This window comes from Mangifera indica, chromosome 14 (genome assembly GCF_011075055.1).
Source record: "Mangifera indica cultivar Alphonso chromosome 14, CATAS_Mindica_2.1, whole genome shotgun sequence".
NCBI lineage: Eukaryota > Viridiplantae > Streptophyta > Magnoliopsida > Sapindales > Anacardiaceae > Mangifera > Mangifera indica.
In genome coordinates this window covers 6,225,125-6,250,908 of record NC_058150.1, presented here as the reverse complement: position 1 = coordinate 6,250,908, position 25,784 = coordinate 6,225,125, and the positions used below count along the sequence as shown (strand labels likewise).

Here is a 25,784-nt window from a genome sequence, read left to right as displayed (position 1 = left end):
TGTTATCTTGTACTTTATCTCATCACCTAATTGACGTGACCCAATCTAGTTTGACTGGTTTGGAACATTGGTTTATTCAACTCTTCAAGTTAGATAATCAAGTTGGGAAAACTTGATTACTATCGAGGATTCTTGTAAACCCTAGTCATCGATTTCATCATTGTCGATGCCTAATTCTTCCATCTCTGATCATTTATTTGTTCCTAATAGCCCTAATTTACGTTTTTGTTCACCTTTTTGACATCCTTAGATGATTTCGATGCTGGAATTCAGCTGCATAATTGTGGTAGACATAAGAATCACAAACCTAAGCTCGATGACTCACTATTGCTTTCTCTAACTATTAATGTGACACTTGTTATGAGTAATTATTGGGTGCAACCTTATAGCCCATGTCGGCAGTAGCTCAAGCAAAGTTGTTGCTTGTATTTGCTGCAAAATTGTGATTGATTTCTAAAGGAGTTTTCGACAATAATTCAAGGCTCAATTGAGTTGGAAATTGATACTATTACTGACAGGAATCGTCCCAACTCTCTAACCCCATAATACCCAAACATCATGGGAACTTAGAAGATCGAGACGCATCTTGTAAAATTTTTAAATCTTCTGCAACACACATATCTATAACACTTAATTTTTAATTTTTGTTTTTAACATCATGTCTAGGCGTCTAGCCTTACCATAATTATATAGCAAAATAACAACCTGATTTCAAATTCAAAACATGAAATAAGCTTTTAATTAGGCCTCCAGCCATATCATATGCATAACAAAAATTTTACATCTTGATTTCCACTCTAAATCATGAAAATAGATTAACTAGGCCTCCGGCTTTCAATGTTTCATAAGTTTCTCAAAGAAAATCCAAATATATGTATGCAACCTGGGACACCTATTGAAGATGCTATATTGTGGCACAACATTAGGCAAAGTCATTGCTCGATACGGTCCTGGAGATGTCTTGAAGGGCAAAATTCTATAAAGGTGAGCTAAAAGCTTAGTGAGTGGGCAGTTCATAAAACATTATTGCATACTACATATATATCAATAAAAATATGCAAGAGTTTATAATATTAACTCATTCGAAGATATTTAATCTCTAAGGAAATAATTAGAAACATCACCACTAAAATAAAATCATTTACTACTAATAATTAAGATAAATCAAGAATATCGCATTTGAACGCATTATTGCAATTCTTTTTGAATGAACACATAACCTCCCAAAATATTTCAAAAGTTGCATTTACCAATAAACAAAATTCATGACTGCATTCAAATATATTTTTCTTTATATGGTAACACACTTATGACAATGAGGTTGCCAACAATTCCTATGCATACTCAATATTCTGAATAAATTTAAAGGAACACACATTGCACGAGTGATAAAATTATGCTTAGGAAATATCATCTTTAAAAAGAAGATCTGGTTGTCAACAACTTATATTTTTATTTTCTTTATTTCTTTTTGAACTTCTCACCAATACAATAACTTAAGCTGTACATCACTACTAATATTCTCAAGAAGAAATATGTCATACCCGGTAGATGTCCCTAACACAGGCAGAGCGAAAAAGAACTGTCATATCTGACATGTTGAATCTTACTTGGGTAGAACAATTGAAATCTGTCATGCTTGGGGTAAAATACTACACAGGCAGAGCAACTAAAAATCTGTCATACTTTACATAAAATATTGTGCAGGCAGAGCAACTAACATCTGTCATGTCTGACGTGAAATATTACGCAGGCAGAGCAACTGAAAATCTGTCATACCTGACATAAAATACTACACAGGCAGAGCAACTGATCATCAGATATGCAACAACATAATTCTCTTAATACAATATTCATAATTTAGTAACTCAATAATAAAATCTTAGAACATCATCATCAGGTAACCACGACCTCGCTATAGTAAATTAACTATATTTAATTCTACATCCCACTATAATACCAATTTGGTAGCATTCAACAATATAGTCATATCCATCACTAAATTAAGTTTTATTTAACTCTACCTTTATACACCCATTAATATATAAATTATTTAGCAACTTTAGTCATCCATAAACTGGATTTAAATCACCTTCAACTCTACACGCTCACAACATCAATTCAAATAACATTTAGCCATTTTAAGCCTCTATAGAACTGTATTTAAATATCTTTCAGTTCTACAGCTATATACAACGTCAAATCAATTAACATTAAAAACTTTCAGTCACCTGTAGAACTGAATTAAATACTTTCAACTTTAAAGCTACACAAACATTTAATCAATTAACATTAAACAAATCTCAATCACCCGTAGAATTCTTTAAATGTCTTTCAACTCTACAGCTACTCAACATCAATAATTAAATATTTAGAATTTCAGCCAACCATTTCTTAACTAATTGACTTTTGCTAGCAGCCACACGTATGGCTTCAATTAATTTAACATTCAAATTTACAATAATACACAACATTGAATTTAAGTTGCCTTTACAGTTACCCAAAATCAAAATCAACAACATGCATAATAAAATTCATAATACCATTCATCAAGGATTGAAAACAAAAACATAAGTTGCATAATTTAAAAAAATATAGTTCAAGGTGGGTTTCCCACTCACAATTTGTGTAGACCCAAAGCTGATGCTGAATTTCTTTATAAATTTTCCTGCTTTTTCACCTATTCGCACCAATTTGAAGCAATATAGTTCGAATTTAGAAATCCCCAATTTGAATAGTGATTTCAAACCCTAAAGTTTATTAGAGGAAAATTAGATACCTTATCCCTATTTTCCTATCAATAGAATGTTATGCGATCAATTGGTTGGGACTATTCCGTCAATTATTCTGTTTGTTATGTGTTGCATAGAAATTTCACCGGATTAAGAATTTTAATTGAGGAACTTATCATCTTTGTTCAAAAGATAGCAGTTGTTCGCCTTAACATGTCATTTTCCCTCTGTCAGCGTATCATGCATGAGGCTCCTGATAATTTATCACTATTATGCATAAAAGTCTCAACATATTGTAACACCCTAGGTCCAATAGCCCGGTCCACTGTTAAGATATTGTCCACTTTGGACATACAGTCCATCATGAGTTTGCTTCTGGGCTTTGCAACCCAAAACACGTCTTTACAGTTAAGGAGCTCACAGACTATTTAACCAATCCAATTCTCCCACCACTAACCAATGTGGGATCCACGCGGAGTTGCTCTGATACCATTTGTAATACCCCATGTCCAATAGCCCGACCCACTGTCAAGATATTGTCCACTTTGGACATACAGTCTATCATGGTTTTGCTATTGGGCTTTGTAACCCAAAACGCGTCTTAACAGTTAAGGAGCTCACAGGCTATTTAACCAATTCAATTCTCCCACCACTAACCAATGTGGGATCTATAGACAGAGCACACACAGACCCAGCATCTCTCCCGTGTTTTGTCGATGTGGGATTCGCCTAGAGGTATCACACATATGCCTCACGTTCTGCTTGTATTTTCCGCCGATAAACATCAGACCAGTAAGCTTGCTGTAAATCACGAGAATGCCAAATTAAAAGAAATTATCAATCGGTCAATATGATTGGAAAAAGGTTGTCGGCAGTGCTTGTGTTTTATTTACTCTTGGTGTCACGTCTTATAATGTAATAGAGAGAGAGAGAGAGAGAGAGAGAGAGAAAAGGACTATGGAGGCAAGCAAAGCCCGTGACATCATGGAGATCGATATATAGTTCAGCTGCCAGTCCCATTCTACAGTAATGTTTCTAGAACCGGGTTAATAATTAAATTGAGTATCTTTATTAGTTTATATTTTAATCAGTTTAGTCAAAGAGTAATAAAAAATAAAAAATATTTAAAATTTAAATTTAATCAAATTTAATTTTGATCGGTTTATTTGACCAAACTTAATTTTTGATTAAATTTGATCAAATTAATAACAAAAATAGATTTTTATATTAATAAGATTAAATTTGATATCAATTTTTTATTTAATTGATTGAATCAATTACTCCAATCTGATTTTCAAATTATTGCTCCACAGCAAGGAACTTTCATCACCACTTATGTAATCAAACAAGGTTTCGATAGGGAGTCCAAATTTTTCAATATTTTTAATGAAAACTTGTAAGACCTGGTTCTAACAAGGTGGTATTTTTATATTCGTATAATAAAGTGTTGGGTAAAATAATTAACAATGATTCAATTCCCTACCAATCGATAATCACAATAGTTGGGACAAGTTCTATATAAAGTTCTGCAGCCAGAAGCAAGGTCAATCGGCCGCCAAAGAAAACCTTCATCTGTTCTTCATGGCTAATCCAATTCCTGTGCCTCTATTTGAAAAGGTGTTTCCTAAAAACACATACCAAAGAGCTATAGACTTCACTATCTTGTTCCTTCTCTTTTGTCTCTTAATCTATCGTCTCCTTTCTGTCAATAACCATGGAGTTGCTTGGTTTCTCGCTTTCTTATGCGAGTTTTGGTTCGCCATCAATTGGGTTCTCATTGTTTGCACAAGATGGACTCCTATGCTGTACAAACCATTTCCTCAACGCCTCCAGCAATGGTATAACAAATCAACTTTAACCACAACATATATTTAAATTTGTATAATTGTTCTTATTTAATTAGTTTTAACTGAACAGGGTGCCGGAGCTTCCACCGGTGGATGTGTTTGTAACAACGGCTGATCCTGTGCTAGAGCCGCCTATCCTTACAGTGAACACTGTGCTATCTGTCTTAGCAGTTGACTATCCAGCTGACAAAGTGGCTTGCTACGTCTCCGATGATGGCTGCTCGCCCCTTATATTCTATTCTCTCGTTGAAGCATCTAAATTTGCCAAGCTCTGGGTGCCATTCTGTAAGAAATATAATATTCAAGTTAGAGCTCCCTTTCGGTACTTCTCAGACGAGTCTAAACCGTCCAGTGCAAATTCTTGGGATTTCCAACGGGCCTGGGAAAATGTGAAGGTAAAACAAAAGTTGCGTGTCAGACCTGCCATTCAATCAACTATTTTTTAGCGATGTTAAGCTGCTCTCTTTTCCCATATTATAGTCAACAAATATATCATGAAAAGGGAAAAGAACTATTCCCACCCATTTTTTAACCTACTGGCAAACTTATATTCACGGTAAATGAAAATTCTTTTTTTTATCCATAAGCAAAAACTTTTGTTATTATTTTTTTTTTTTAATTAAAGAGAAAGATAAAATAGTTATTTTATTATTTATATTATAAAATTATAAAATTTATTACTTTTGACCCTCCTTAGGTTTTAGAAACTAACATTTCACCTTTACTTAAAGGTTTTAAACTTTGAAAAGTAATATTTTTACCCCTAAACTAAGGGTTTTCATAATTTTCAAAACTTAACCGCCCCCCATAACTTTCAAAAATAGCAGTTTCACCTCCATTTTTCAACTTCATCTTTCGACATCGTCACTAACCTCCTCCTTCTTCTGGTGCAACGACGATGGTGCGATGAAGAGATCTTCATCTCCTCATCGCATAGTGCGACGAAGAGACGGAGATCTCTTCATTGCACGATGCGACGAAGAGACAAAGATTTTTTCGTTGCACCACCGTGCGACGAAGAGAGACCTCTTCGTCGCTCCATCCAGACGACAAAGGACGACGCTTTGAAGTCCTTCGTCGCTCATCGTGTCATCTAAGACGCAATGACGAAAGACGACAAAGCGTCGTCCTTTGTCTGTTCTTTCAGATATGGACGACGCTTCGTCATCCAAATTTGGGTCACGAAGGGTCATCCTTTATAGTCGGAGATGGAAGATCGGTGGAATGCGTCAGTCATCGGTGGTGGTCGGAGAAGGAAGTAAACCCTAAGGATGAAATCTAAATTTTTCAAACTTTGAGAATGGGTTGAGGTATTAGTTTTTAAAACCTGGAGGGTAAAAAGGGTAAAAATGGTAAAATTTTAAAGTTTTAAGGTTTATAATTAAAATGACGATTTTACCTTTATTTTTTACTAAAAATTTAGACGGTAATTTGGTTATGAGTGAAAAAATGGATTTTTCACCTATTGTGGATATAGGTTTGTGAATGGGTAAAAAATGGGTGGAAAATAGGCCTTTTCCCTTATGAAAAAGAATTCTTCTTTATCAAGATATTCGTGAATAAATATTCAAATGTAAAATTTTTTTAACTGACTGGACATCATTGACGTCTAGTATAATTCGTTTTCTTACCTGTCTAATTTTATAGGAAGAGTACGAGCAGCTTCGCTGGCGCATAGAAACTGCAGCTCCGCAGCCTTTAAACATTGGTCTAACTGGCGAGCTGGCTGTTTTTTCAAATACTGAGCTGCGAAACCATCCGGCAATTGTCAAGGTTGCTATTTAATTAAGTTACATAGATAATTCAATGCCACTTACATAATCTTGTCTTCAATTGGCACTCGGTAATTAATAACATTAACTGGGTTAATCACTGTTCAGGTCCTATGGGAGAACAAAGACGGTCTCTCAGATGGGGTGCCACATTTAATTTACATATCCAGAGAGAAGAGGTCAAAGCATCCACATCATTACAAAGCAGGAGCTATGAATGTCCTAGTAAGTTGTTCTTGTTCTTCCAAGCCAAATAAATAATTAACAAACTCTATGCACACAATTTCCGAATCAACATCTTAACTGATTCTGATTTCTACTTATTTACACGATAAATAGACTAGAGTGTCCGGGTTGATGACAAATGCTCCGTTCATGCTTAATCTGGATTGCGACATGTTTGTCAACAACACAGAGATTTTTCGACAGGCAATGTGTCTCATGCTCGGTTCCAAGAATGAAGCAGACTGCGCATTTGTTATGTGTCCACAAATGTTCTATGATAGACCAGAAGACTTGCTACTTTTGCATGAAGTAAGTGATGTTTCTTTATTTAACTTCAAATGAAAATTATCTGTTCATTCAACTCTACCTAAGAATAATTGAGACACACAATTTGTGTACTGTTTTGTTTATGTTACATAAAGTATATGGGGAAAGGAATAGTGGGAATCCAAGGACCTTTCTATGGAGGCACAGGATGTTTTCATAGACGAAAAGTTATTTATGGTCTATGGCCGGATGAGATAAAAAATCAAGGTAAATATGTAAATTTAGGTTAATCTACACATCTCTTTAATTTGCTTGCTAATTTTCACCTATATTAAACTTTTCATGAACAATTAAAAAAAAAAGTAAGATATGCGGTAACTTCTCTCCAACATTTTCTTGAATTTCTGACTTCCTTTGCAGGAAAATTATATGACAATGAATCACTAAAAGAATATGGAAACTCAAAGGAATTCATGAAATCGGCCGTTGATGCTTTGAAAGGGAAGACAGATTATTTTCGTAGCAGCCTATCTAACTCTCTCGAGGCAGCTCACCAAGTTGCCAGTTGTAGCTATGAGTACTGCACTGGCGGCTGGGGCAAAAAGGTTAGGAGAAAATTAACATGTTGAACTGCTTGTTTTTGAGTAATTTAATTTCCGAAAAAAAAGGGCAAAAACTGAAGAAGTCCATCTAAGATTATATACCGATGGATGTTTTTGTGTATCAGTTTGGTTGGAGATATGGATCAACAGTAGAAGATATCTTAACAGGTTTGACCATCCATGAGAAAGGGTGGAGAACAGGGTATTGCTCACCGGACCCTCCAGCCTTTCTCGGGTGTGCTGCACCTGGTGGCCCGGCGGTGATGGTCCAACAAAAGAGATGGGCCACTGGACTGCTTGAAATCTTTTTCAGTAAACACAATCCAATAATCGGTACACTCAAAGGCAAGCTCCAATTCAGGCAGTGCTTGGCGTATCTGTGGGTGCTTCTGTGGGGCTTCCGTTCCATTTTTGAGCTTTGCTATGCTACTCTGCCAGCCTACTGCATCCTCACTAACTCCAATTTCTTGCCGAAGGTACGGGCAGTGGACATATCGCAGTCATCTGTCCTTTTCTATATACATGCATGTGATACTCAATAATTTCGTATCAACTGCCAATTCATGAAACCGCTAAGATTGAAGTGGATCTTATGTAACAAACTTCCATTTTTTTAACTGTTTAAAATACTGTAATTCATGCAGGTTCAAGAACCAGGCATATATTTTATTGTTGCTCCTTTTGTGATCTACAATTTGTATACTCTATCAGAGTTCGTCCGAACTGGCCTCTCAATTTATTCATGGTGGGTTGCCCAATGTATGGCCAGAGTTGTGACAATAACTGCGTGGTTGTTTGGAGTTATAAACGTGATACTCAAGCACGTAGGATTATCTGAGACAGTTTTTGAAATTACACAGAAAGGTCAATCTACTTCTAGTGATGATGAAGGTAAATTTGTGTTCGATGAGTCCCCGGTATTTGTGTCAGCCACGACGGTTGTGCTGGTGCACCTGACCGCATTGGCTACCGGTTTGTTGGGGTCACGGCCAGTATCAGTTGAGAAGGGGTCAGGCCTGGGGGAGTTGTTGTGCAGTGGGCTTGTGGTTCTAGCTTTTTGGCCGTTTGTAGAAGGTCTGTTTCGGAAAGGAAAATATGGGATCCCTTTACCCACCTTATTTAAATCTGCTGCTTTGGCGTTACTTTTTGTATATTGGTGTAAAATTTAAAAGAAATCTCCGAGAATGGAGATTATAAATTTTCTTGCTGATGATATGAAGTGTTGGATTCATCATTGTGGCTATTAGTCAATTTAAATCATTTGTACTGTTCTACCTATATTTCACAATGCCACAGAATCGCGATCTTCATCAAACTCCCTTTACCACCGACATCGATCTCAAATCTTAATGAGCAACACCCTCTTCTTCTTCCACTCATTCTAACCTTCAAACACCACTAACACATTCAATCAAACCATGTGCAACAATTTTTATAAACAGATAATAACACGTTATTGTTTATATAAAAAATTATATACGAAAGTATGTGCATAGTATTACTCCTACCACATTAATTCTTCTTCTTGAAACCAAGTCAACAAATCAGAGAGAAGCAAGAAGAGATGATAGGATTCAAGAGATAAAATGACTTTCATATCTAATTATCTTTTTAGAATTTTTTTAAGACTAATGTTATATGCACAATATTATACATAAATATGTTATCATATGATTAGATGATTTTCAATAGAAATGTAATAATTTGTGGGAAAATTTAGGAATGATAAAAATATAATTAATAAATTTTGAAATTTAAATATTAATATAATAAATTTAATTATTTTTATATTTATAATAACATTAAAATAACAAAAAAAATGTGTTATTTAAATTACTAATTACTTCATCTTCTTCCATTCATAATCTTTATGGCCTCTCACACACTACTACCATCACTAATATTCTTAGTGGCCCAACACCCATAGATCTCTCTCTTTCTCTAACTCCAGAACTCTTCTCAGATTCATTTCTCTCACACATCGCCGCTACCTTCAATCTCTCTTTCTCAAAACTAAAGCCATGGCTGCCAGTTGACCAAATTTTAGATGGCCATGGCTTTTTCTATAAAGATATTAAAAAATTGCAAAAGTTTTGCGATAACAAAAGTTTTAACCTTCTTATGTCCAAGACTTAAAAGAAATTACAAAGATGACCCACAAGGACATGACTGACACTGAGATGGAGGACGACAAGAACCCTGAAACCCTAGTAGCCATATATCTCCATATGTGTGGTCGTCATTATGAAGATGATATCAGAGCCCATCCAATGGACAGATCCAATCACTCAGTCAAAGTTGTGCTCTAACTTTTGAAGCAGACATGGTGCAGGCAACTATTGAGCTCATGTGACGATTTCTTGTCTGATAGTACATACATCACATCAAAACCAACATCCGTGTGGTCCGATCCATGTGCTTTGCACCACCAGCACCTTCATTCTTTTTCCTAAAATCTACAAATCAACATACAAGAACCCAATCGTCATCCCTACACCCCCTCGCCGGAAAAAATATTAAAAAAAAAAAAAGAAGGTAGAGCTGGAGGTGAATGGATGGTGATGGAGGTTGTTGCTGGAATTGTTGTTATTGGAACGACAAAAGGGTGAGCAAGTAGATGATAGGATTCGGGAGATGAAACGACTTTTAATCTTTTTAGATTGTTTTTTCAATAAAGCTATAATAATTTGAATGAAACTTTATAAGTTAACTATTCTGAAGTGTGAATTTATGGGATCTCCAAATCTTGAATAAAAAATAATAATTTATTCAAATCTAAATTGAGAAGTATGCCGTCTAGCCTTACTTGATACATGAAAATTTCAATAATTCAACATCCCATGTAATTTTTTTTAAATGAATTAAAATGTTTAAACTATTCAATTAGATCAGATATAAAACTAGATTTGACTCGATCAATATAAAAAATTAATTTTTTTTAAATTCATTAAACTTAATTCAGTGATCCATGAAAGGGGCTGGAAACCCGGCTGTTGCTTACCGATCACAACAGCCTTTCTAGAGTGTCCACCATCTGGCGGACCGGCTTCAATGACTAAAAAAAGGACCACTGGCCTACTTGAAATTTTAATCTGCAAACACAACCCCGTATTTGCTACCTTCTCTGGCAAGCTCCACTTCAGGCAGTGCTTGGGTTATATTTGGGTCCTTATATGGAGCTTACGCTCTTTCCCTGAGCTCCATTGTGTTGCTCTACCGGCCTATTGCATCATCACCAGCTCCAATTTCTTGCCCAAGGTTAGCCCATAAATCACAAAGCTAGTAACATCTACACTACAATTACAGCTACAAATTATGTAATTCTAACAGTTTAAATAGTGCCAATAATGTGGTTTCAGGAACCAGTCATATACATATCTGATTCAATTTTTGTGACATACAACCTACATACTCCATCAGAATCTCTTCAAACAAGCGATTCGCTCCGGTCATGGTGGACTACCCAAAAATTGGCAAGAATAACCACAACTACTTCGGCTTAGCTGACACCGTATTCGAAATTATCCAGAGCGACCAATCTACTTCTTCCTATGGAGATGACATTTCGATGAGTCCCCCATGCTTGTACCAGGCATGACTATTTTAATGGTGCAGTTGACTGCATTAGCAACAGGTTTACTGGGGCTGCAACCATAAATTGGTCATTGTTGGCGGGGGTCAGGGCCCAGGGGGGATTCCCATGTCCACATTTTGCAAGTCCGCTGGATTGTCTTTTCTCTTTGTACATAACTTTAAGAGAGCGTTTGGTTTGGGTAATATTTGATTACTAAAATAGAAAGATTATCTTGAAGATAGATTACTTAGAAGATAATTATTGTGTTTGATAAAATTTGATAGGTATAAATAATTATTGTGTTTGGTTAAAGATAATAAAAGATTACTAGTAAATTATTTTGCTTAAATGTCTTTAAATATAATTATTTTTAAATATTTTTTATATTATTTGTTATATTAATTAAAAATAAATTTATTTTTATCTCAAAAAATTAATAAATAATAATTTTTCTATAATAAACTCAAGATTACCCCAGTAATCTTTAAATACCTAAGGTGAAGGTGGTAATCAGATTACCATCTATATTACCTGTCACGTCAGCATTGGTAATAGAAGATTACTGTAATCTTTTATTACTGATAAACCAAACAAGGGAATAAAAGATAGATTACCAAAGTAAACTTAAAAACCGTCAACCAAACGCACCCTAAGATTAACATTGCATATAATCTTTTATTTTTTTCATCCAACAAAAATAAAAATGAATACGAGTACTTATGAACAATAAATTTTATTTTTATTATAATTATTATAAAATCAAGTATTATTAGTGACTCCAAACCTAAAACACAAAGATTTAAAAATTGAGAGGAGTAAATTTAGAGATACTATCCCAAAAATAAAATATATATATAAATTTCAAAATTTTTTTATAAAACCACCCAAATGTTAGGTGTAAACCTAATTCATACTCTTCAACTTTAAAAAAATCGAAGTCTCACCCATAAGAAAATTTTTATTAAAAATTTCAGTTAAAGATAAAACTGTCATTTAATAAAAAAAATTTAAAAATTAAAGTTTTATTAAATTTTCTCTCCTCAATTTAAAAATATAATAATTTTTTTTCACTTAAAATTTGAAAAATAATAATTTTTTCTTAAGATTTTGAAACTATTATCAAATACGATAAAATTTATCATTTTCAGTCTTATTAACTCTCTTTTTATTTATCTCTTTCTATCAATCAGATTCTATCTTTGTCTTTATTGGAGTGTTTTTATTTAAGATAAAGATGATTATTTGAGATATTAGGTGAAAGCATTGTCTTTTAGTCTTTTATAAAAAATAAAATAAAATAATTAAATATAAAAAAAAGGGCAATTTTTGACAGGGTAGTTTACTAGGAACCTTAGAAAGTACCAATCTTCAGAGGAAGATCTGTAAATCCAGGTCATTGTAAGACGACAGAACCAATAGTTGACTCCAGAGAAACGAAAAGTGGTCAACTGAACCACCTTATTATCACCACGTGGAAATTCAAGAGTCAATCAAAACCGGAAGCCATCATTCTTAAGCTTTGTCTTCTTCTAGTTTTTGGCTAACAATAAATACATATATTGCATGAGCCACACGTGCATCCACTTCACCACCCTCTGACGTCACTTGTTCAGACCAAAATTCATACGCATAAATATATATAAGACCAACTGCACTTCTGAGGACTAGGATTCTGCGTATAATAAATTATAACCACTTTCTAAAATTCAATTTTGGTAAAAAGATCCTGGCAATTAATTAATTATTAATTAAAACCATGGGCGGACCAAGTTCAAGTTATATATATGTGATTAAAGATGGTAATTTTGGTTTGAGTTTAAAGTCTTTTATTCTAATAAAAAAGGAATTTTTCAATATAAATGGAAAAAAAAGATTAAGATAGAGACAAAAAAATTATTATATCTCCCTGTTTTATTTATGCCCCATCCTCGTCTCCTTCATCATTATTTTATATTAATATATTTATATAAAATATTAATATATTTTTATAATTTTATATTTTTTAATTTTTTTATATTTTTTTATATATATTAATGTAATTGATATATAATATTTGGTATATTTAAAATTATATTTTAATTTTAATTTTAGTTAATTTTATTATTTAATATATTTATGTTGTATTTAGAAAATATAAAAAAAAAGTTTTTTTTCATGAGAACTAAGATAAGAACAAGAACAGGACAAGGACAAAGAGAAGACCTTTTTTTTATAATGAAAGGGTATAGGATTATTTTTATACTCGTAATAGGGATAAAAATGAAAATTGAGATCTTTTCCATCCCCTTTCACTGCCAACCCTAGATGTGATTATGTGATTATGTGATCGGTATGTTTAGTGTTATTGAAAAAAAAAAAAAAAAAAAACCCTAACAATAAATCCATTGAATTAATACCGGGGAAAAGTTTAGTCAAGATGGGAAGACTGAGACTCCTGACAAAAAACATTACGCTAGAGTAACTCTGTCTTCACTCTGGTTGCTCCAGTCGTGTGGTGCCACTCAACTCATATAATATTGGTCAACACAGAAGAGACAAATTCGACATTTATATAAGATTATAACTTCTGGTAAATATTTTAATTATCTTGTTTGAAAGAAAATAATTCTCTGTGGGGAATGGCAAACTTACCAGAATCGATATGGGGAGACTCACCATCAGTGGCGGGTCCAAACAAGTCTACTGCCGCTAATGCTGAAAGATTGGCAGCGTTGGAGCAGTGGATTAAGGCTCTCCAATCCCATGAAACCCGAGAACGTGCTCTCATTGTCCTTTCTAAGGTGAAATCTCTTTGGGATTGGACTTGTTTGGTTACCGAGAAAACAACTGAGAATAATAATTTAAAAAAAAAAAAAAAGGATGGCAGAAAAGAGAATTCCTAACATGCAATATCTGTTAGTTTGATATTTGTTTTCTCGGTAAACAAACACGACCACCAAACCATAAGTCACAACATATTGTTTCATCGTTATTGTTTTGTTTTGATTTTTGATCAGCAATTAGCTGATTAATTGTTTTGTTCATCTTTTAGTTCTTGATCATGAACTAGATTAATATAGAATGGAGATCCTTAATTGGGTTTAAGATATGGCATATTGATTTGAATCTAATCCTGATTGAGAAACAATGATCACATTCTAATGTACTTACTTTGCTAAATATGTGAAAGGGCTGTTTGGTAGGCTGACACTTTCTATTTTCCTTTTCTTGATTTTAATGTAACACACTTCTTTAATCAATCTGATTGATTTGTTGATATATTGATAACCTCCAAGGATTCGGTTGAGAAATTAAAGTCATTGATCTCAAACTCAAGATAGCGAACCACATAACCATATATTTTGTTATTTATATATATGATATATCAATTTTATATATTTGTCTTTCACTTGTGTACTTAACAATCATTAGGATTTGTCGCATTCGAATTAAATGCATAGATTTTTCTCTATAAACTGATAATCATAGTTGTAAATCGAACAATGATTATCAACTTAGATCTCGTTTGACACGTAATCAGAAAATAAAGTAACATGTAATTATCATAAGAATCAACAAAAAAAAATTTCCTGTTGATGCAGTCCATCTCTTATCGCCTCATGTAGTTAGAGGCTCTGGCCACCTGAAGTCTATATGTGACATATACTGCAATAGTAAGAATCAAATTTTCTATCTGAATCCCAAGCCAAGTTTTTTTCAAAATGACTACAAGGAAAGATTACTGCCACTTCATATGCATTATTTGTGCCTAATATTTTTGAACAATTTATGTAAGTACTTGTTTTCCCAGGTTAGAGAAAATCGTGAAGATTTGGCGCCATTGTTATGGGACTCGTTTGGCACAGTTACTTTGCTGTTACAGGTAGGGTGTTGCATTTGGCTGCAAATTTAATGGATGCCTTCTGTAGTAATAAATTTTCCTTGTAATGCATCATACATACTAGTATTTTCCCTGGTTTCTGGTGTTATAAACACTTTAGTTCGGAGAGTTATTGCAGCGTATAATATATTAGTGATGATACTAATCACAAAAATTGTTTTTATCATTATTTTAGGAAATAATATCGGTATACGTTTTGCTATCTTCTTCAAATCTTACAGAGAGAGTATCAAACAGGGTATCTAATGCCCTTGCTTTATTTCAGGTTGTATTCTAAAGTTTCAAAATTTTCTTCTGCAACCCCCTTCCTAAATACTCACACATATATATATGCTTTGCTTATTATTCTCTTTAAGTTTGATAGATGTTTCGGAGAAAATTTGTGATGTTAACCCTTTCAAAGTTTTCATTAAATTAGCATTGTTCCTATGTTTGATGTGGACACAGATTCTGAGTTTTATGGTTCTTAGTATTTGGCAAGGTTTTGGATGGTCCGAGATGATTATTCTAATACAACTTAATTAGTTTCAGTGAAAAGATTATAGTATCAGAAAATTATGCAAAAGAATAACTCTAGGTGAGAGGTCTATACACTGGCTCAAGGCCTACCGCCTTTGATGCTTGCAGTGAATCTGCGAAGTGCTAAATGGTCAAGAAACAATACCATCTAAGCAGCAGAATATATATGCCCCATATTTTTTTTGACCTTAGCATTACTGCCAGTTTTTTTTAATCTATTTTCAGTTTAGTGAGCATAGGCTGCTTTATGCATTCTATCAATCTCAATCACCATGACATATAACTGATGCATTATTTTGTTCTGCAGTGTATAGCTTCCCACCCAGATACAAGAAAGAAGTTTCTCAAGGGTAATTTAACATTTCTTATCCTTCAAATGTACAAGAACCTCATGGCTTCAATCTTGTGAAGTTCAAGTAATATCTCAGTTTAGTTAAATATAGTTGAGATAATTTAAAACGAACATATGCGTCAAACGATAGGTTTTAAATGTGTACTTATTGTTAACATCCATTGACACTGCATACTTTACAAATTCTGTTTTCAATTATTCGGCAAAATTTTATACGATTCGTACGGTGTTTTGACTATCACATAGACCTACTGATTGTCATATGCTTCAGTAGTAATAATGCATTGAGCTTCACCTCCTTGAGTTAAAACATAATATTTACAATTCTGTTCACACAAGTGATTCCAGAGATATATAGTTTTTGCTTCTGCAATGTTTAAGGTATGTATTTGATTGACTTAATTATGAGCACTGTAAGAAGAGGCTTCTGAAGATATTTTCTTCCAGGTTTATGATTAGGGAATATATTTAATAATGCATAACTTGATATAGCTGTTCAAGAGTATTTATCTCATTCAGCTAAGATAGCATCATCAATTCGTCTAGTTTTACATATGAGACTGGACCTCTTTAGTAGTTCAATTTCGTCTTTTGCAGCTCAATTGCCGCAGTATTTGTACCCCTTTCTGAACATTAAGAACAAAGAAAAGGCTTATGAATATCTGAGGCTTGCCAGCTTAGGTGTGATCGGTGCCTTGGTGAAGGTAGTTATTCTGCTTTGTTCTTTAACTATTAATTCCTACTTCTGCAGAGTTTAGTTCTCTATTTGAAAGTAGCAAAACAGAAGTATTGAATGTTTTCATTCTGTGCAGTCCAATGATCCAGAAGCTGTTCTTTTCCTTCTTGACACTCAAGCATTTCCTAGTTGCCTGGTCAGCATGGAGGTGGGCACTGAGCTATCAAAAACAGTAAGTGACTGCTACTTCTCAAACTATTGTTAGTGTACAGTATAGCAATATCAAAAGTAAAAGCATACAAGCAATTACACAACAGCTTGAGCCAATGGATCCAAAAAATAGATTAAGATGGATCCTCTTTGGGGAGTGAAATTTCTTGATTTCTTTAAATCATGATATAAAAGCTTGACAACTCACAAATTTAAAGTTTTTCTATTTTTGTTTCCCTTTTAAACATATTTATTGACATCTATGAGTCTAGAGAATTATAGATACAAATTTCTTCATGATATATGGCTTGAACAATTCATTTAAAATGTATTGCAAGTCTCTGTACACTAATGAACTCTGCTTATGCATCAACTTTCACAGGTTGCCACCTTTATTGTTCATAAAATCTTACTGGATGATGAGGGTTTGAAGTATTGCTGCACTTTTGCGGAAAGGTTTTTTGCAGTGGCTCGTCTTTTGAGGCAAATGATTGAAAAATTTGCAGAAGAACCCTCCAAACGGCTGCTAAAACTTATTATTGGTTGTTATCTTAGACTCTCAGAAAATCCAAGGTTAATACAATTTAAATGCATTTTCGATACAATTCACGCACACAACGCCAGCATAGATTTGTAATTTTAGATTTTTATTTTGACACGTAGAGCATGCGATGGACTAAGATGCTGTTTTCCTCTAAGTTTAACAGACAGTACCTTCTTTGGCCTCCTACAAGTATGCTCTTCCGAAACTTTTCTTCTTCCTGTTAGCTACTAAGAAATTTCTTAGTAAAGTAGTTCATTTTATCTACAAACACAGACATGGATTTACCATATCTAGTCTGCAGTAAAACTGATGTCTATAATATAAAAAAAAAATGTGCCCAATATTAGATCTTCAAATTCATTTATGTAAGGGAGAGAGAGGGCAGAGTTCCGAATCTCTTAATCTGTTTTGAGATCAGTAGTTTTGCTGATATTGTAATGAACTGCATGAATATTGGCAACAGCATGATTATTATTTAGAAATTTCACAAATACTATTTTACTTAGACCTTTTCTTGTGCTTCTTTCACTTTTAGGGTGACCCCAATACCATGGAATGCCTTAGAAAATTGATCAACAATGTCTCTGTCAGACAACGACCAGTAGCTCTTGAGGAATCACATGTTCGCATCAGAGGCTAGGGCACTGTGCCTTTATCATCTAATATTATCTATGTTGTGCTATCAATGCGCATCCAGATGCTTTATGTGTTAAAGAGAGATGTAATTTAGTGTAACCAGAAAACTATGCATCTTTTAACTGTAAACCATATTTAGGCCAGACGTGATGCCTAATAAATTTTAATTTATCTTTCTGAATATGATGAAATTTGTCCAGATTTTCAAGTGTGTACCTTCACACACACACCCATATCTTAGTGTTTAAATGGCACAGCCATACACAGCTCTGCCCATGATCCAGTTCAATCAGGAAGAATCAAAGAAAATATTAGCAGATGTCCAAGTGTTTGTTTCTGCAATCATGCCACTTATCTTGTGGAGTTTCTTTTCCCAAAATCCAGTTTGAAAATGAGACTAAATTTTCTACTATCAGAGAAAGATGGCAAAAGCAATGGGAAAGTTCAGTTCATCATTTTCGTGTTCTTGGCTATTATTTTGCCTGCGTCTATTACTCATTGCTCCAATGCCCGACAATGACGATGTGGACGACAAAAAAATTAAAATAAAATTGAAAACCAACGTTCTATTCTTTAATGTTGCCCAAGTTTCCAAATTTGTGAATACCCCTAAAAATGAGGTACTAAAAATAATTAAGCATTATAAAACATTCATATCCCAAGTTTTAAATTATATCATTTCCAGTATGACTACAAGATATTAATCAATACACAACAGAAGAAAATATATGATTTGGAGTAAAAATGAATAAAACAAAAGGGCAGAAGATGAAGGCATATGCTGACTTTAATACATAAAGGAATACTGGAATATGGATCAAACAGCATAGAACACAGAGTAGACGTCGAATAATATATACTGATTAACTGAAGTAAAAGAAAATGTCTCAATGTTTAGAAAATGAACCAAATTCATCTTGTTTTGATGGAACCGAGAGATTACTAGCAAGCATGAATGATAAGTCATGCATCTTTGACATTAGCATCTCTACATCATTAGTTGTTGACTTAGTGGTTGTATTCGAAACATTTTCACTTTTTGCAGCTTCTCCAGCATTTCCGCCAGTTGTTGCATTAACATCAAGCATGCTGAAACAAGACAGAAAATATGAAAAAAAGGTTACTTGCTTCAATTCTTTGTTCGACAAGCAGAACCAGAGGAAGGCCAACAGATTATTTGCATGTTGCAGGCAAATCATTTTTTAACAAACTTTATTAGTGCTTTACATTTAAAATCCTGTCAGGAACTAAAGATGAAGTACCAAGTGCCATTCTGCACTATCATGCAATTCCAAAAGTCCTCTTATCCTTCTATTCACTACTGTAATCAACCTTGAATTATGTCCTTTAGCAAAAAACAGTGGTTCACAGATTAACCATCAAACAACCTGCAGCATGGCTAACCCAAGCAAACAACTACCTTGCAAAACTATATTTCTGCTAAAAGCGAATCTCTGCTGCTAACTTTCTTCCTAGAAGTGTTATATAACCTGAGACAGTTTGTGTGTGAAAATATGACAAAGAGTATTGATACTATCTTAAAATTAATGTCTGTATATCACCTAAGGATTTTAGATAAGTTTCCCATGCAATTTAGTAGGTGCTTTGAAAACAAAAACTTAAATTCAAGTAAACTCTAATCCACAGAAAGAAGAAGGCAGCTCAAATATGCAAACCCTTTTGAGACAGAAGGCTGTGACTGTATAAAATTAACATCTTTAGAACCATTTTGATCACTGAGTGTGCCTGAAATGAAATGTGCTTGAGTAAAACTACCAAAATCATCATTCAAATTGTTGTTACTTCCTATAAACTTGACCTCTGAAGTCTGCTCAATAGATGATGCCACATGATTAACAGATTCTTTAACGAAAGGATCCTGAGCACTAGTTGAGCTTGTAAACACATTCCAAGCATTAAATGAATCAGAGTCTTCCTCAGTAGTTTTGTCACCAGGGGCCTTGTTCCTGTTGGTTTGCCCTTGATCAAATTGAAACCAATCAAAAAAAGAATTATTCACCTCCTTAACATTTGCTGTGATTTCAGACTGTTTGGCTGGATCAGTTTGTTGATTAGGAACATCTTGCATGCTTGTTGAGCCTCTAAAATCATTCCAAGTATCAAATAAATCAATGCCTTGACCGATGATTTTACCATCAAGAGTCTTGGTGCTGCTAATTGGCCAATGATCATCTTGAATCCAAGCAATACTTGTGGAATTATTGGCATTTCCCACCATTTCATCATCCTTGGTAGTTGTAGTCACTTCAAACTGCATGGCCTGACCTGATTGTTTCTTCAAAGTATCTTGTGCACTAGTTGAGCTCGCAAAATCATTCCAAGCATCAAAGAGATCATCATCCACATCAGCATTTTTATTATCAGGTGCTTTCTTACTGGTGGTTTGCCATTGATCATCTTGTAACCAATCAACATTAATGGAAGAAGAATTGTTAACCATTTCCATTTCGCCATCCTTAATATTTGCATTCACTTCAAACTGCTTGGCCGGGCCAGTTTGTATGTTATATGTATCTTGTACACTATTTGAGCTTGCAAAATCATTCCAAGCATTGAATGGATCATCTTCATCATTAATGACTTTATTATCATGTATTTCATTGTTATCAGTTTGCAGTTGATCGCCTTGAACCAAATCAACACCTCCAGAGGACAAATTATTTGCTTTCTCCACTTCTCCGCCATCTTCAACAACTGCAGTCACTTTAAACTGCTTGGCCTCACCAATATTAGTAGGATTTTCCAAAGTTGTCGAGCCAGCAAAATCATTCCAAGCATCAAATGAATCATCTTCGTCATGAATGATTTTGTTATCAGGTGCAATGTTGCTTTCACTTTTCCATTGGGCATCTTGAATAAAATTAATACTCGTGGAAGAAGAATTATTCACATTCTCCCCCATTCCAAAATCGCCCGTAGTTGCAGTCACATCAACCTGGTTTGATTTGCTTGATTTCCCAGAGTTGGAACTATGCCATAGATCATCTTGAAGCCAGTCATTAGTTTTGGTTGCAGAAGAACCAATATTTTCAGATCCAAACACTGCATCCATGTGGGCAGAAAGATCTACTGACAACCCCACAACAGGATAATCCAATTTAGATTCCTCATTAGTATTTCCATCATCAGCAGATAGGAAGGTAGCCTCCCAACCTTCAAATGAGTCACCACCACTCACATCCTCTGTAGACCTCACAGCTGGCTCAAAATGCTTAACATTCTCAAAAGAACTATGACAATCCCGAACTTGAAAATCATGATCTCCACTAGCATCATCATTTTCGTCTTCCACCACCTGCTGTTCTGAGACAATGTCTTTGTCCCCTTCAGTGAAAAAGTTGTCAAGATTGATACCAACTAAATGCAAAGGATTTTTATCACTCTCACTCTCAACTTTTTCCAAATCAGGCTGCCATTTAATTTCTAAATCTAGAGTATCCGACAATGGAAACTCTTCCTGTCCTGTACGCTGTCCTCTGTTTAGTTCATTTGCTTTAACAGGCACCCCAGCAATCTCCTACAATACAAAGTCCCAGTTCTAACAACGCATCATTCATGCACCAGAATTAACTCCTCACCCACTCAAGTTACTCATAAATACTTATATAAACAAACAAAAGCATCGGCAAATTGAAGACAACGCTATGAATCGTAAATTACAAAAATTAAAATTGTTAAAAATTCAATTGAATTTTCACTGTTAAAAACAGGACTTACAGATCCATCTAAGCCAAGGGATTGAAGTAACCAACTGCAGCCAAACGTGGACTTGAAATTAAGAGGCTCAGGTGCCGTTTCTTCTTGAACTTGTTCTTTGCCGCAAAACACGCATATTAAAGACATTACACCTCTGAGCAGTCTTCCCTTGCAATGCCTGCATCGGAGACACGGCGGAGATGGGTCAAGCTCAGAAATGGAAGATTCAAAGGACGGTAACTTAGGAATCGACACGTCGTCTGGATCGTATGAGGAGAGTTTGGCTTCTTTGAGAACTGCGAACTGTACTTGTTTGATTAGATCGTACGGAATTTCGACCGACATTGTTAGGGTTCGTGAGATCCAGATCGGCGGTTATGCGTTGGAAGTTAGTTATGTTTCAGTGTTACCAGACAGGACAGAGCTTCAGCGTTTCTCTAAACGATGTCGTTCCTCGAGTGGCAGATATAAAACGCTACGTTTCATCGCTGGTAAAACTGAATTTTTCTGAAGTTGTGTTACAAAATCAGATTTCTTTTTTCAATAAAATTATGTGTATTTATTTTTAGTATATAATTTATGTACACAAATAAGATGTTATCATATGATTAGATATTTTTTTATCATATGATAACACATGTTTTAAAATCATCTAATTATATGATGACACATTACTATATACATAAATTATGTACAAAAAATAAATACACATAACATTACTCTTCTTTTTAACCCCTGGACGGTTGTCAAAACTGAATTAACCAGCATAGTTTTTTTCCAAGGGCTTTTTATCCAAATCTCTAAACTGTATGGACTGAAATTTTAACAAAATGGGAGAAGAGGTTAATTTCGTCCATAAACTGACCAAGCCTCAGTTGTGTATTTAATGGCCGAATAAAAGGCCAAGGGATGTTGCCACCCAAGTTTTGATCGGTTTCCAAAGTTCTATATTCGAGTGTTAAAAGCTCAAATACCCACTTATAAATTATAAACCTTAACTAAATTCATTAATTATAAAGTATAAAATTTTTATATCATTTTTTCTCCCTAGTTTAAAAAATTAACAATTTTTCTCTCATCCAAAAGTTTGAAAAATTCCCTTTTTTTTTTTTTCATTCTTAGACAATCAGAATCCGATATCGCTATCTACTGGCCACCCCAACAACTTTTTCTCGGTTATTGGCCTTCCCATCAGAGTAGGTTCATCGGACAAAAACGAATCGTCTTCATTCAATTGATAGATCTATATCAGAAGATTCTTCTTATACTAATCCATCGATCAGATGAAGATAATTCATCTTCGTTTGACCAAAGAGACGAAGAGACTCTTCGTCTATCGAACTTGCTCCGATGGAAAGGTTGATGGCTAGAGAAGAAAATGTTGGGGTGGGGCGATGAGTTTTTTAAACTTTTGGATGGAGAAAAAATTATTAGTTTTATAAACTGTGGGAGAAAATGTAAATTCTTAGAGTTTTAAAGTTTAGCGATAAAATAATGATTTTATCCAATATAATTAACGATTTTGATTAAAGTTAACATCGTATAACTTATAGATGGATATTTGAGTTTTTGAAACTCATAAGTGAGACTTTGAAAATATATCAAAAGTTAGGTGAAAATAAATTCTTTGGCCCTTAATAAAACCATACGTATCCGCTTTGCGTATGCAAATAAATATATATTTAATGTATATTACTACATATTCGAATGATTTTGAATTAAAAATATAATATCAGATATAATAAAATATTTGTATACTCAAAATTTGGCTAATATATACGTATATCAGTATATTTACAAAATACGTATGATTCAATCTGCGGTTATCAATGCACCGTGCACTGCCGGTGATTGACAGCCCAATTCTTTACCGCGTAGAGCAAAAAAATATTATAAAATACGAGCATAGGTGATTGGAAGAGGAAAGGGACGAACGGTCATATCATTCTCCATAGTCATGCCGATGAACCAAGCGGCAATACTGAAAGTGGGCTTGGTTTTAATGGGAGTGTGCTTGTTCGGTTACATAGTGGGTCGACCTTTGTACTGGCACTTCATGGAGGGTTTAGCCACTGTGAGCCGTTCCTCCACCAACTGCGATCCTTGCCCCTGTGATTGCTCCTCTCAGCCTCTCCTTTCCATCCCTGACGGTATTTTCTTTCTTTGCGCTCCGATCTCCCCAGATCCCTGATTTCCTCTCATTCTTTTTGATCTGCACTCTAATTTTGCCCCTTTCATATGTGATTTCAATGTTAGTAACCTTTTCTACTATAATTCTTACTTTAATTAACTTGAAAAAAATGCTTAATTATTATTTCAGGTTATTGTTGATTTGTATGCTTTTGCAAATTCTTATTAAAGCGTAATTGATTTTAGATGGACCATAGTTTAACATGATTCGTTGAGAAAAATAAATACTTTAATTTGTTGAGTAACATTTTTTAATGTATTGGTCCTGATCAAGTTTGCAAAATTGGTTCTCTTGCGTAAATAAGCGTTTAAATTTTGCTTATCTCATGTGTATTGATAGTTTTGTGCTGTGTGCGCAGACCTGAGCAAGTATGTCTTAGTTTTTCTGAATATGCATTTGATGTGAATGTATTGTGATGGCTTTTTGTGTGTGATATGTGTAACCGAGGAACTTGTTCAGCATTTACATAATCTAATAAGTTGAGTTATATAGACTTTTTAACATTCTGCTACTTTTTTTTTGTCAATTCGAATTAGCATCAAACTTGTACTTATATCAGTGTCTTTGTCTATGGTTGTGCAGGATTAAGCAACGCATCCTTCACAGGTTAGTTCCTTCATCAGATGTCTAGTTAGACTAGGATGTTATTGATTTCAGTTTGTTTATATTTTTGTTAAATGTATGTATGCATAAGATTAGGAACATAGATAAAATTGTTACAATCCCTAATACCCTTCAGTTTCAAGCTATTCTAATGCATCTTGTTGCTTGGTCAGCAATAGAATGTGGTTTGAATTCAATGAACTTTTATGAAAATTCCTTGGTTTTTTGGTATGATCAAAGAAAAAATGCAACTTGCGTTTTCTGGTTGCTTTCTTCTACCATTCCTATCCTAAAAATGGTACCAATATATTTCTCCTTTGCCCTGTTATAGTCTTGGACCCATAAACTAAATCTTATTGCCCATAGATGGCTTTTATACGCTCATGAGAAGCTGTTTTTAGAAACCAAATCCTGGTTTCCCTGCAAATGAATTAACTAACCTTGTGATGAGGCCAAACTGTTGATGTTCAACTGCTTTTAACTTGAGAACAGTCTGACTGAGCTTTGAGATGATGAAGCAAAAGGCATGGTAGCTAATTTATTGATGGTATTTGGTCATTTATGTGTGTTTTATGTATTCATAGCCTAATCCTGGTGTTAGTTGTTGTTCTTCATTTTGCTTGAACCCATATTCACGTACAGGTAATTACCAATGAAAGAACCCTTAGAAATAACTACCCATAATCATCAATATCATTTTTTTTAATTTAGATATCAAATTCTGTAGTTCTGTTCGCTTCACGAACTTTTGTATTAGGAATTTCAAGTTAGAAGTCTAATTTCCATTTTTGTTTTTACTGTATGTACTGGCTGGTTCAGAAATTTTAAGTCAATGATGTACTTATAGAATCTTTCTAGTCTCTGATCTATTTGATTCCTTACGTGCACTCTGTTTGTGAAACCTATATCTTTTGTTCAATGTGTTTATTGGGCAGATTGTGCAAAGCATGACCCAGAAGTGAGTGAAGACAATGAAAGGAATTTTGCAGAGTTACTGACAGAGGAACTGAAGCTCCGAGAAGCTGAAGCTGTGGAGAATCAGCGACGTGCTGACATGGCTCTGCTGGAGGCTAAGAAATTAACTTCACAGTACCAGAAGGAAGCAGACAAGTGTAATTCAGGTATGGAAACATGTGAAGAAGCAAGGGAGAAAGCTGAAGCAGCATTAGAGGCGCAGAAGAAACTGACAGCAACTTGGGAGCAAAGGGCTCGTCAGAAAGGATGGAAAGAAGGGATGACCAAGTCACGTGCTCAGACTCAGGGAGCAACCCAAGCTGCGTAGATTGGGCCATGGTTTTGTATAAATATTCATGAGGTCTGCCCCAAGGGCATGACATTCACGAATTTGATAGAACTCTCAAATCTCATTTCTTTATATTGTGGTTAATAGCTATTATACGCATTTTGTCATTTATGAAATGAAGCTCTTTGAAGGAA

At 34.4% G+C, this 25,784-nt stretch overlaps 4 protein-coding genes across 7 annotated transcripts; 3 read left to right on the top strand and 1 right to left on the bottom strand.

Moving 5' to 3' along the window:
* The first annotated feature begins 4,252 nt into the window (after positions 1–4,252).
* Positions 4,253–8,676, top strand: LOC123196164 (cellulose synthase-like protein B4). The gene is made up of 9 exons (XM_044610069.1): positions 4,253–4,570; positions 4,650–4,974; positions 6,227–6,352; positions 6,460–6,576; positions 6,691–6,885; positions 6,999–7,110; positions 7,264–7,448; positions 7,571–7,921; positions 8,090–8,676. Exons 1-9 carry the CDS (start codon positions 4,314–4,316, stop codon positions 8,612–8,614), a joined length of 2,193 nt encoding a protein of 730 aa, XP_044466004.1. The 5' UTR covers positions 4,253–4,313; the 3' UTR covers positions 8,615–8,676.
* A 4,961-nt stretch (positions 8,677–13,637) lies between these two features.
* LOC123196576 (cell differentiation protein rcd1-like) lies at positions 13,638–18,019 on the top strand. Its single transcript, XM_044610629.1, has 9 exons — positions 13,638–13,799; positions 14,810–14,881; positions 15,075–15,164; positions 15,726–15,768; positions 16,368–16,474; positions 16,583–16,678; positions 17,039–17,229; positions 17,320–17,389; positions 17,736–18,019. Exons 1-9 carry the CDS (start codon positions 13,638–13,640, stop codon positions 17,838–17,840), a joined length of 936 nt encoding a protein of 311 aa, XP_044466564.1. The 3' UTR covers positions 17,841–18,019.
* Positions 18,020–18,605: 586 nt separating this feature from the next.
* Positions 18,606–22,022, bottom strand: LOC123196965. Of its 4 annotated transcripts, none has more exons than XM_044611131.1 (4): positions 21,575–22,022; positions 19,857–21,374; positions 19,513–19,582; positions 18,606–18,925 (listed from the first exon to the last, which is right to left on the bottom strand). In XM_044611131.1, the coding sequence occupies exons 1-4, from the start codon at positions 21,896–21,898 to the stop codon at positions 18,825–18,827; spliced, it is 2,013 nt and encodes a 670-aa protein (XP_044467066.1). In that variant the 5' UTR covers positions 21,899–22,022; the 3' UTR covers positions 18,606–18,824. The 4 variants fall into 4 exon arrangements, with proteins under 4 accessions (XP_044467066.1, XP_044467064.1, XP_044467063.1 ...); XM_044611129.1 differs by having other exon boundaries at positions 19,656–21,374; positions 21,575–22,021; XM_044611128.1 differs by having other exon boundaries at positions 19,513–21,374; positions 21,575–22,020.
* Positions 22,023–23,365: 1,343 nt separating this feature from the next.
* On the top strand, positions 23,366–25,784 carry LOC123197063. Its single transcript, XM_044611247.1, has 3 exons — positions 23,366–23,703; positions 24,327–24,350; positions 25,283–25,784. Exons 1-3 carry the CDS (start codon positions 23,511–23,513, stop codon positions 25,627–25,629), a joined length of 564 nt encoding a protein of 187 aa, XP_044467182.1. The 5' UTR covers positions 23,366–23,510; the 3' UTR covers positions 25,630–25,784.